The 12641-nt window shown below is 40.0% G+C and overlaps 1 protein-coding gene across 10 annotated transcripts in view; it reads left to right on the plus strand.

Moving 5' to 3' along the window:
* Positions 1-591: 591 nt before the first annotated feature.
* Positions 592-12641, plus strand: part of LITAF (lipopolysaccharide induced TNF factor) — a 21492-nt gene continuing 9442 nt past the window's right edge. Inside the window, exons 1-2 of one of the 10 annotated variants that reach the window (XM_085303172.1) lie at positions 6417-6486; positions 7054-7094. Coding sequence is in view for 1 of the 10 variants with exons in the window: in XM_085303110.1 (XP_085159236.1) it covers positions 1842-1860 (19 nt within the window). In the remaining 9 variants the exon portion in view is untranslated. Of the gene's footprint in view, positions 673-1720; positions 1861-6412; positions 6487-6788; positions 6805-7053; positions 7095-12641 lie in introns of those variants that run through there. The other 9 variants (XM_085303180.1, XM_085303135.1, XM_085303126.1 and 6 more) reach the window with 9 other exon arrangements.

Here is a 12641-nt window from a genome sequence, read left to right on the forward strand (position 1 = left end):
ATTAACTTCAAGCACCTTCCCCCTGCTCCCGGTCCTAGAGAAAAAACCCCGCCAGGGGAAGTGTAAAAGAAATTGGAAGAAAATGGGAACCAAGACAGAAGATGGTTTTAGTTAAGAAAATGTGTCTGAGAGCAGACTTGAAACCATTACTTAGCTGTCATACTGAGTTTGCATGTTCCCTCCTCCCCCCCCCCCCGGTTCTGTACTGGTCTGGAGCAGCAGCTGTACTTTGCTACATGGATCTAAGCAATGATGCTGTCAGTCATGAGGTATTTCTCTTGATGAAGTAGTTTCTGAAAGGGAGGCTGTATTTATGCATATTATTTTTCTCCCCTACTGTCACACTGTTAGTGTTTATTCAGGGCTAATTTAAGTTGAAAGAAGTTATTAACACCCAAACCAACATTTCAAAGCTCCCTATCACAGTTTTTCAAAAATAAGCTAAGTGTCTGGAAGCTGGCAGTTAGAGTAACCCACTTCCTGGCAGCCCCAGCCCACACACTGCTCRTGCTCTACACAGACTGCACTGTACTTCCAAAAGGAGTTAGCGCCTGTGCTGTCAGCCTGCTCCTTAACCGCCCCGGTCGGTGCCAGAGCTGCTCCTATTGAGCAGGGCTGATGCGCTCGAGCACAAATAATGCAGGAGGCTCATCGGCATTAGCAACTTTCTCTGTAAGTTGTTAATTATTGGGTTTTTTTCTTTAGTTTTGAAGCATTTTGTGATTATAACTTCTGTAGTATTACATGAGAGGAAGCTTTATTTTAACTGTTGTAGATATTTTTATACACATGTTGTTAGAAGTAGCTTAGAGACTAAAACTGAAGCTGTCTGTGCAATACAACAAGAAAGTTGAACTGTAGAAAAGGTTTTGAAGGCAGTAAAACTATTAAGCTCTGAGCTCAACAAGAGCACAGTTACATTTTCAGAATGGGACCGGTTTGTATTTTATTACAGGTGGAATAGCAGGCTGCATTAAGAAAACTTTATTCCTGGTAGCAAAGTTTTTGTTGAACTTAGAAAGTTTTGTATTTAACTCCCCTCCGCCCCCCAACACATACCATTTTGTGGTGAGAGCAATGGAATGAATTAATCTCCGTGTTACAGGACTTCAGTCACTTTATTTTAAATGTGTAGGTTTAACTCTTACTGTCATTCTGTCTTTGACTTTCTACCACTTATCTGTTATAGAGTTGGTTGAGCTGAGCATAGAAATTCAGGAATAATATGAACTCTGGTTTTTAGCTAAACAAAAAGGATTTTTTTTTTATTAATTCAAAAGGAAAACTGTTTGTGGTAAACAAATTTGGGAGAAACAGTGATTAAGAGATAAGGTAAGGAGAGAATGTATGAAACTTTAAGACTTTAAATGCTTTTAATAACAAGAACAAACATTTCTTGATGAGTAATGAATTTACAGTATGAGTAATGAACTCCCTGTATTTGTTTACTTTTTATGCTAGGAGCTTTTTCTGCTGACATATGGAAAGATAGTAAGGGGTATTTTTGGTTTATTATACTTTTAGCTATGGACTTCTTAATAAGTAGTTTGGAAAAAAAAATAATGTAGTGGGTCATTAGTACAGTTTGGAAAAAGCAGGCATACAAGTAGAGACAGAAAACACAAGCTTATAAAGAAAATCAGTTTACTTTAATTTTTACATAGTAATTTTGATCCTTATCAAAGAATTCTTGCCAGGATGACCCAGCTGAGCAAGGCTGATTCTGATTTGAGAGCTGGTCTGTCAGGGAAGAGCACTTTGCATCATAGATGTCATAGGAAAGGAGACAGCAGAGAGTCAATCTGGGCTGGCTGTGACCGTGAGCAAGAGCAGTGGTGGGAATGCAGCAATCCATTCCTGGTAAGTTTAGCTAGAGTTGGGCACTCTGGTTAACTCCAGTTGAAATGAATCTCTCTAGCACTGAAGTTAACTGAGTTGTTTAGAGTAGACAGAAATATTACATGGAAACACTATTCCTTCAATCAAAACAGAGCCTTTGCCTGTCCCTCATTAACTTGACTTATGAAGCAGTTGGTTGAAATATGTTAGTACTTACTAAATCACCTAATATGCTGTCCCAATCTCTCTTTTTAATCAAACCACTATGCCTTCGTTCTGGCCTAAATGGGTACGTTGTTAAAAACAAAACACAATGACACTGTCCTTTTCCTTCCTGACCAAAACCACCCAGAATGCAAATGTTTATGTGAATAGAGAAGTCCTGTTATGAAACTCAGTCRCTTCAAATTCTACTTCCATGTCCTTAATCACATAAGGAGAATTGATTTTGATTCAAATAAGGTTTCTAAAAAATATTCATTTTACTTATTTTCACAGACATTTGGAAGCAAAATGAATCAGTGGTATTGGTCATGAGATTCAATGTGTTGTTTAATGGATTTGGAAAAGCAACTTGCTATTTTACAAACTGCTGGTTAATTCAGGTCAGTAGACCGAATTTGTACTGAATACCCTGTAGCTGAGGGAAGGGATAATTGATTCCCTGAAGCCCATAATGGCTTATTAGCAGGGCAGCCCAAATTTTCTGAAGCTTTGTTTGGGAAAGATTGATTCAGTATATGCTGCACTATACTCATATGCAAAATGTGTATGTATATAAATACACATATTGAAACACACACATAATGAAAAACATGGTGAATCAGTATTTATCTACAGAGTAAAGCAATAGCAGGAAATATTTGTTTATATATGTATGTTCCAAATAATTTGCAAATCATTTAATTACTTGGACAAAGCAACAATTAGCACCTTATTAATACCAACATATTGATTTCTGCTATCCTAACCAAAGCCTATTAATAAAGGTCTACATGCAACCAAGAAAGGACACAGTGTAGGCAATATTCAGCAGGAATCATGGATACCTTGTTTCTAAATCACCATATATCACCAATACCATATTAGCATTTCAAGCCAGGACACTTCTCAGCCTGCATGTGATGCTGGAAACATCTTGGCAACTTCGAAGTGTAATATGGAGATACCTAATGAGTTGCATGCAGGTTAACTTTTAGATTATTTTTTTTAAGCTGGTGTTTAGTTCCCGCTACATTGGACTACTTTTTTAGAAGCCTCATCTAAATAAGTAATACAAGAAGAAAGGCTGGGACTATTTTTGTAGATACTGCCTTCAAGCTCAAGAACTGTTCTGGTAATTAGAAGACCTAGTTCTGGCTAGGTCTATTCTGAATGTTCAAAATTCTGAAGAATTCTACTACCAAAATAGTTAATGTGTAGCACCCTACTATTTCATGCTCTATTTTATGCTTCAYGGTACCTGTGAAGGGGAAACTGTTAACCACATTTTTCTCGAGTTAACAGAACAGAGGGGCAGAACCATGAACAGCATTTTGGAGATCTGTTTTTCTTTTCTTTTTCTCTAACCACTTTGGGACAGTTCTGCTCTGTTTGCAGTCTTGGGGAGAGAACAGCTTTCCAAGGCGTACTTGTCTGTATTCAGAGTAAGATTAATTCATTTTATAGTCTGGAGAATGCTTTTAGAAGAGAGAAAATGTGGATATAAGTGGGTTTTTTTTTTCTCCTTTTTTCCCTGACTCATTTTTTATCCACATTCTTTCACAGTAACAAACCTTGCAGAACAGTATCTGCTAACAAAGGGGAAAAAAGGGCAAGATGGGAAGAAGTTACGTTGCCTCATTTTAATAATTACCTAAAATGTTAACAAAACTGGAGAGTATTTATATCAGTTATGCACAAAAGTACATTAAAGAGAATTTAGTTTAAGAATTCATAGAAAAGATTTAGAATTAACAAAGTCAGTAGCTCTAGTAGCTTAATTACAGTAGCAGAGCACCTTACCTTGAGACTTGTCTACACAATTACATCCTGCATTCTCAGGCAGCCCTTGGTAGACACTGAGTCTGATTAAGTGCTGACCATATCATCTGACATCGTAAGTGTAAGTAATTTGTTCATCATCGGTATTGATCCCATCTGGAAGTTCTTGCCCTCGGGACACTGAAGTAGTTTTTCTTCAACCAATTGATACTTGCAGCAATGAATGATTTAGGAGTGATTGTTTGAAATTGCTGTTAGTTATTGCATTACTTTGAATGAAAATCTTCCAAAATATTTGCTATCTTTGGTGTTAAATTTCTAGATGGCACTAAAGCTGTTTCTCTCTTAAAATATTTATATTATGCAAACCAAACTTTACAGTGGCTTAAATTTTTGCTCTTTCTGTAGGTCAGTATATTGAATAGCAATTACAACACCAGATTGACTGGCTGTGTTTTTCTTATAYTAACTGTTCACATTGTGTTGCAATGCTTATTGTGTTTGCTTTGCAACTTGAGTCAGCCATGGCAACACTGAAAAACATTCATTTAGATTATTTGACTCAATGTCATCTTCCTGTTTTGTCTGTAATTCTGTGGACTTGCATTGATTACTTACCTGCAACTGCATTCTAGCACAACTTTCCTTAAATGTCTAGCATTACTGAAATGATTAAAACTCATGGAAAATCTCTTCCAGCCACAACAAATGAGTATATGCAAAATGACTGCAAAAGGATCTGTATGTGTGCAGTTCCTGTGCTTTTCAGGCAGGAAAAGATTAAATCTTGTTTCTTTTCTTATTTTGAAGATTGAGGGCACATTACAGTGTGTAAAATCTGGCTAACAGGTTTTCAAATGTACATCAACTTCTAAACTTCATTTGTTTTTTTTTGGTGGAAACTTACTGTAGTAAAAGCAAAACCATGTATGCAGAGGCATTCCACATTTATTTTTGGGGTTAAACTGACATCTACTGGTGTCCTGTAATAAAATATGTGCAATTAGTGTGATGACAAGACATACAGTGTACATGTATGTTTCCATGCTGAAGTGCTTCTTGGATAATTCAGTTGCCTACAAGTGAGCGGGGTGGTGACAAGCAGGACAGCCCAACAGAGAGGGTCAGGCTGTTCAGCATGTCATGCCACCAGAAGCAGGGAGCTCTCTCTTTCAGTTATGAGATTCCAAAATTGCATTGTGGCCTTTTCCTTCTGTTATGACTTTTTTTTTTTAAGGATGTTGCTCTTTAAATTTTATAAATATATTTAATTAAGAAAAGAATTTCTTCAGCTGAAGGTCATGTCTTATTTCCCAAAGGATAATCTGTTCAGTGGTGATTTCTCTCTCCTGTGGACTCTAAACTGTTTACCTCCACCTGCGTCAGAGAAATTGGTTACAAAGAAAACAATTACTTCAGTTTTAGTTAAACCAGAGCACCAAAGCTAAAATTATTCATATTCTGCTTCTGAGAAAAATGTCATAATATCTGAGTTACTCACGTCTAAGTCAGGTTCTACGTTCTGGTTCAGATGCTAACTAAGAGTAAGTACTTAACTGCTGCTGATTCAAAGATGTCACCTAGATTTCAGAAGTAGTGGGTCAGGAGTATTCATACCATCAGAGCACACTTATTTTAACAGCTGATGACAATTGTGACTATACATGTAGACAATTCAGTGGACTAATCTGATTGTGGAGTTTACTGTTGGATTTACTGCTGTTTGGAATAAGACCACCTTTTGTTTGATGACATTTGAATCCTGGTTTTGAGATGGGTTTGAGACTGGCTTTATACGTGTTTCTTAGGGCTAAGTCCAAAAAGGGGTTTAAACACCAAAACAGGACTTCTAACAGTTTAGATACTTGCACTCATAAGGTGTAACTTGGCACCGCTGTTGGGCCTGCCCCCCTTGCTGTCTGCGTTCTGGAGACTGCTGGCCCTCTGGGAACGTGAATGCTGCCTAACTCCTTCCAGTCCAGAGTAGATTAAAGCACTTAAATGACAGGTCTTGTCAACTGGTTCATTTAAATTACAGCAAGTCAGGTAGTACTTCAGTTCCTTTTATGGATCTAGCCAGTAATTCATTTTTCATTTTATCTTGGTACATATTTTTGAGTTAGATTGGACAGGGGAAGGAGTGATATACTCACGATAGAGTTTCCGGACTGAATCTGATTAATAGCCTGTAAGGAAACTGTTTGAAAATCACTAGCTTGGAGGTTTCTTCAAACATTTTCTTTACATTTTGTTGCATCCAGAGTTGTCTGACATAACTGACGTTGGTAATATCCAGCATGCTGCAGAATTAGGGGAAGGATTTTTTTCACCAGTGCTAGGACATGTGGAGTCTGGTTTTGCTGATTACAGGTAAAGCTGAAGGCCATTTTTATGGGATAAACCTAGGTATAAGCGCCTCGGTGAGAACGGCAAGGCTGCCTGTCTTGCAGCTGCCGCTAGCGCGGCTTCCCGGCGCGGCCGATCCGCTTCCCCCGCCGCTCTGCCCCGCGGCGGGGCCGCCGGCGGCTCCCCTCCCCGCCGCCGCTCCGCGCCAGCCCTTCGGGGAAGGGGAGGGGAAAGCGGAGGGAGGGGACGGGACGGGACGGGGCGAGCCCGGCGGTGTCGGCCGGCACTCGAGGGGCCAGCGGAGGAGCGCGGAGGGCGGTAAGGGCGCCGGGGACCTCGCAGCCCGGCCGCTCCGCTCCGCACCGCGCCGGGCCCGACCCCGGCGGGGGGCGGCCGGGGCACGGGCCGGGGCAGGCCCGGAGCTGCGGCGGCGGGCGGGAGCGCCCGGGGGGGCCGGGCCGGGCCGGACCTTCCCTTCTCTTCGCCTCGGGCCGCGGCTGCGCGGGGGCTGCGCGGCGGTGCCCCTTTCCTCCCGGACCGAGCCGCGGAGCGGTTTTACCCCGAACCTCGCTGTCCTGCCCCACCGAAGCTGGAGTTTCCAGCCCGGCCAGGAGCAGCGGTTAAGCCAGTCGCAAGGTTATTCTGAGTTGATTACTCGGTAGTAACGTAACGTATTAAATGTCTGTAACCTTTCCTGCTATGGAGAACAGATCGCATAGTGCAGTTCCTATTCTGCCAGTGTAAACCCCTTTATGGCCCCTACGGAATCGGTTGTTTTGTTGAAATAATCATGTAGAAAATTATTGATTGATTTATTTATTACGGAGTTTTATTGTTCCACAAACTTCTGAGAAATTTTCACAACGTCAACCTAACTTCTCTCAGCAGATTGGTAACGAAGAAAAAAGTTACTATCCTGAGTTCAGGTAACTAAGATGATTGCTTGAACAAATACCGGGTCATTGCTACACTGAAAAAATCCTGAGGGCACTGATAAACCTCTATATCCTGCCTGATAGTTTAAAAAAAAAAAAAAGTCAACAAACAAACAAACAAACAAAAAAACCAACAAAAAGAAAAACCCCACCAACAACCCCCCACTTCAGTCTACGTTAAATTTCAGGTGCTGCTGAACAGCAGTTACCTTAAACTCTGCTGGGAGCCGAGCGCCTGTAATTATTGGTGATGTCGAAGAGCAGTCTGGTATTTCTAGGGAAGACAGCTGAGCAGGAATTGTACAAACAGGTTAAATCATGTCAAATCTTAGCAAGAGATAAAGAGTGAGGGAAAGACAACAACATATTTTCTTGGCCAGTCTGTGTTAGGAAATCTGCTTTGGCAAGCTATTCTTTCCTGGTTCTCTTTTTATACCAAGTAGGTAGGTAGGTTACTACTTTCTCTCTCCCCTGTCCTCAGGCTAAACTTTACGTACCACTCAGGAGATGTATGTTTGCTTTGGGTATATACAGTAATAGTTTAAATAGCTGTTAGAAGTTGATATTTAAAGCAGAAGGGACAGTAGCAAAATTCTGTTTAAAAGTAAGTTGGGGTTTGCCTCCACAATATTGAATATTGTGAAGACTTTGCTTTGTTATCCTCATGTTATTCTGGGCTTTCTTGAATAACTTCTGTTTTGATTGGTAACTTAAAGAGACTGATGCTTGGTTTTATTTTTGTGCCATTGCTTTCTATGGCACTTGATACAGATAAAGTCACCTGTGCTTCAGAATCAGAACTTCTCTGGAAAACAAAAAAGGCAGAAGAGAGGTGGTTGTGATGCTAGTGATGCTGCCAGGCATGCTGAGGACCTGAGACTTGTTTGTATGCCTTAAAAAATCAGAATAATCTAGTCCTTTTTAAATAGAACCGGCTGTCCAAAACCAGTGGCAAGAAATGAAAAATGTAACATCATTTTAAAATAAGTACTGAACATAAATATCGTATCAAGACTAGAACTGTTTGTCCTGGAAATTATGACCTTGGCTAGTTATCATTTTGAATTGTACTAAAGGGTGTAGATTTTTTTTAGAAGTTGTTCTTCAGTAAAGCGGAGATGATTATTGTCTTCAATTTTACACTGTCTGTACAGCAGAAGACTGTAGTTAAGGGCAGATAAGCATTCAAGTCTGTGTTTTAGTCACCAGGGGATTTTTTCTCTTCTGAAGAAGACGACAGGAACTCAGTGGCTTTTAAAAATGTAGCTTTGGAATATTTGTATTCCAAATATTGAAATTTGAAAATACGAGTTTTTCCAAAAACCTACTGAATTTAGTCATCTTGATTGCTTTCTTTTTCCCTTTCTTCTACTTGTCCAAGTTGTAGTGCTAGTATGATAATACTGTGAAAGAGCCAGGAACTATGCCTGTCTTCAGGAAAATTACGGTTTACCACAACTGCTGTTTGTGCATACAGTATGCCTGTGGCCATGTTTATCCGTCTGTGCTAGGACCACCGTTTGTCCTAGCTACACTACTGCTTCAAGTTCCAAATGGGACTAGATACCAAACTCTGTTTCTAACTGGCCTTTCTGCATTTCTGCTTGCTCTAATGGGAACACCGAGGGACTACTGATGCATAAATATTAGTAATGTTTACAGATACATTACTATGATTCCAATGCAGATTAGTTCATTAATACTGTGTAAGCTAGAGCAGTGAACAGGCTCATGACAAGTTCTTCACAGAWTTTTTTTTATGGGTTTTGCTGAAGTCCTGCTGAAAGCTATGCCTTATAAGCAAGGCAACCAGCAGTATTTCAGAGATTTTTCTTTTTTCTGCATTCTAAGAAGGAAGAAGAGACTGCTGTAATGTGAAGGAAGCTTGTGCTGTAAGTCTTGCATATACCTCGTGTTAATTGTCAGACTCTCCAGCACTAGTCAAGTAATACATAAACCTGAAGTTCTGTTTATTTTTTCTTTGGCAGCTGCTAGGTTCTCTTCAGGCATCTTTCAGTTGTTGAAAGGGCTTTTTGACATGAGAGACAAGATTGGAAAAGGTGAAAAATCAAGAGATGCTTCCTGAGGCCTGGTATAAAAATTTGAAGAATGACAGTGGAAATACAGGAATTGTCTTTCGTTAGAGAAATGCAGTCGTGGATTACAAGTGAACTTGTTTCTGTTGCTTAGATTTTTTTTTTTCACCATAGCTTTTATTTTCCTCATAGTTTGCAATATGAAGATGTGCGTGTAGAGCTTTAGGCTTGTCATTGAGGGTTTCATGGAGAGATTTTGGACTGAGGCTGGAAGGCAGATCTGAATAAATAGTTTAATAGAGCAGGAACCAGCAACAATTTTATTTTTTCTTCCTCTTGGGATGTAGACATGTGTAGGTGGTAGATATGATAAGAAAAGTAAGTATAGTTAGTAACTTCAGCAGAGGAATTGACCTGCGTAACTGCAGAGATGCTGAGGGTGATAGGCTGCATAACTGTGAGCTCCCTGCTCACTCTTTTGGCAGTATGTGATAACTGCTGGATTATTGCTCAAGCACTACCTCATAGCATATAAAAAAAATGACAGGTGGTCTTGGAGTGCAGCACTGTGGACACAGGCAGATGAAGATAAAAGGGGTGAGGAGGCAGTAAGGACCCTATAAAACACACACATTTATCAAACAGGAGTCAACAGCTGCATACTCTAGTCAAGGAGTTACTCGAGAAGTATATGGGATAAATATTAAGATATATAAATAGTCAAAGAACTACTTGCAGAATAATGCAGATGCAAGTTATTTGCTTATGAGCTAAAGTTAAAACTTGCTACAGAGTTTCTAACCATGACAAATTGAGTTTCCAGAGCATCTTGCAGAAAATAGTGAAGCACGAAAATCAAACTTATCTTAAAATGGTTTGAAAGTCCTGTGTTATTTGCATTATGCTTTGTGAAGTATGGCAAGAAGTCAGGTCTGCTAACAGAACGCAGCTTCTTTTTTGTATCAAAATACTGGTCCAGAATCTGCATTTCGCTAAGTTTACAAAAGTACTTGGGGCAGAAGGAATATTTAACAGCTGTTATAGCTGCTCTTGTTGCAGCTGGGCTGTGTGCATTGGAATGAATTAGAGCCTCACTGACCTGCTTGCAACCAAGCTGGCAGCAATGGGGCAGCCCAAAAGTTAAAGCAGTTTTCTTGAGAACAGTCCTCAGTGAGGAAGTTCTTAAAGCAAACTGAGTTTGTTTTCCTTATATTTGAAGACTGGATTCTGCTCTTGCATCAGTTCTGTCATAATTTAGTTAGTATTTTTAGTTATTTAGTCTTTAATGTATGGGTAAAAACAAGACTGGGCTTTTGTAATTCTTTTCTAGTAGAGCGACCTAACTTCTGTTTTCTGGATTATTAGAGAGTAATTTAGGTTAGAAGGGATCTCTGGAGGTCATTTGGACCAGCCGTCTGTTTTGGACCAATGTAGATCAAAATTTTCAGGGCCCTTTGACTTTGTATTCTGTTTTGGCTTTGCATTTTCTACTTTCTTGTTATGGAGTTACGTACAACCAGCTACGGTTCCTATGGCGAAATTCTGTGTTAGTTATCTGGCTCATCTGTCATGTCTTTTGTTTCCTTCTCATAAATACTGTCCAGTCATAGTTCTACTTCCTTCTGAATAATCCATTCTTTGCCTTTTTGTGCGTCACTGTAGATTGTGCAGGCATTCCTAGTGGGTGCTTCCCTAGATTTAGGTCAGTTGGTACACTGGTGTATAGCCAGCAATTTGCTGCCCTGGTAACAAATGTGTAACAATAAGCAAGCCAACTTCTCTTTTTTGGTGCCAAACATTTTTTCATGTTTCTTTTTCACCCCTTGTCCCCAAAGTGCAGTCTGTGCTGCCCTCTGGGCTTTGAGAGCTGCTTATGTAATGTCTTTCCCCTTGGGGTACGTACGTTTCTGGAGTAACCCTGGGGAGTGGCGTGAGGAGGTGTGTGAAGGAGATTACATCCAGGAGAAGGTGGGGGGGCTGGAGAAGGAGCAGAAGGAGTCCAGTGTCTGTCAGGAGCTTCTCAAACAAGCTGTGAGCTTTCAGGGTCTGGTGGCAATGATGGGGAGACGGTGATCTGGCTATCATGCTCCTGGCAGCCATATGCCTCTTCTGTTTTTTTTGCTGTGTGGCACTTGCACCCTTCCTCACCTGAGTTGCCTTGTACTCCATGCTGCTGTACAGCCTCCTTCCAGCCCCATTTCTCCTATGCTATTCCCATCAGGGAGTTCCCAGCACTATATTTTCTTCATCACGTTTAGAAGCTAGTATGTCCCTGCTCTAAGATCTACTATCTTGCAGCAAAAACATGAATGACATTGCACATGACTTGTTTCATTGGATTCAACAAATAGTTATTAAAAGTCCTGAAATAAAATCAAAACTGTTAAGAAATTTAATAAAACATTCACTTTTGATGGTCCTCCAAGAAGTATGCTGTTCTTAATTACCTTACCACATTCTTCTTCATGTGGATAAGTAGATGTAAACTGGCTTACTTCATTTTACTACCCGTATTGTTTTTGCATGGCATCTTTGCTGGTGCTTTGTTTCATGACAATAAAGACTCTAAAAAGCAAACAGATGTAATGCATTCAGATAAACACACATTCAGCAACATTCCTTACAGTGGAAGATAAAAATAATTTTTTTTACTTTTTTCCAAGCCATCCTACTACATTCTTTTAACAAACTATGCTCTTCTTGCTGAGAGTGCATATGTATTGATTCTGAGTTTTGGAATGACATTCTGTGAAAGTAGAAACAGATGGGAGGAGATGTTGGGTCTGTTTTTGTGATCTACTTGTGAGTCTGCACATGAATGTTCTTGCCATCCATTCTTGTACGCTAGTAATTACACTATTGTGCGGCCAGCGAATGGATACTGCTGAGAACTCACTCTGCAGTGGTACACAGCCAGAATGGTGAGTTCAAACTTTCCTATAGCTAACTAAATGTATCTTTCATAAAGGTTTCTTATAGACGACATACAAATTTTAGTTTAAATTAGAATGTATTTTCTTAATATTGATGTTCCAATTTCAAAAATACTTTAAGCAAATACAGACATAACTATATTGAATTTCAAGGGGGCCTACTTAAAAGCAAGACTAGCCTTTTGGAACTGTACCTGTGTGGCTAAGGGAAGATGCAAATGCAGAAAATTGTTTTGTAAGGTAGTATATTCACTCTTCTGTTTTCAGTAAAACCGTTACTTTATACTGCATTAGAAATAGGTAGAAGCCTCCGATTTGACTGGACAGGGAGCGGGATCACACTACAGTTTGTTTCCTCTAGCTTCTCAGTGGCAGCACTGTTCTGCGCCTATTTTTCTGCAGATAAGTTCACGTGGTGTGTTAGTTTAGGAGCTGCACAGCCCTACTGATAATAAGAGGCAGAAATGTTTTCTAACCACAGTTATCCTTGAGGTGATGTTACTGTTGTCTGAATACTTCTATGGAATCCCTTTCTACTAGGCTGTTGTCTCAGAACACCAGCTGAGATT

This window comes from Rhea americana, unplaced genomic scaffold (assembly GCF_003343005.1).
Source record: "Rhea americana isolate MKP2758 unplaced genomic scaffold, rheAme1 scaffold_10, whole genome shotgun sequence".
NCBI classification, from domain to species: Eukaryota; Metazoa; Chordata; class Aves; order Rheiformes; family Rheidae; genus Rhea; species Rhea americana.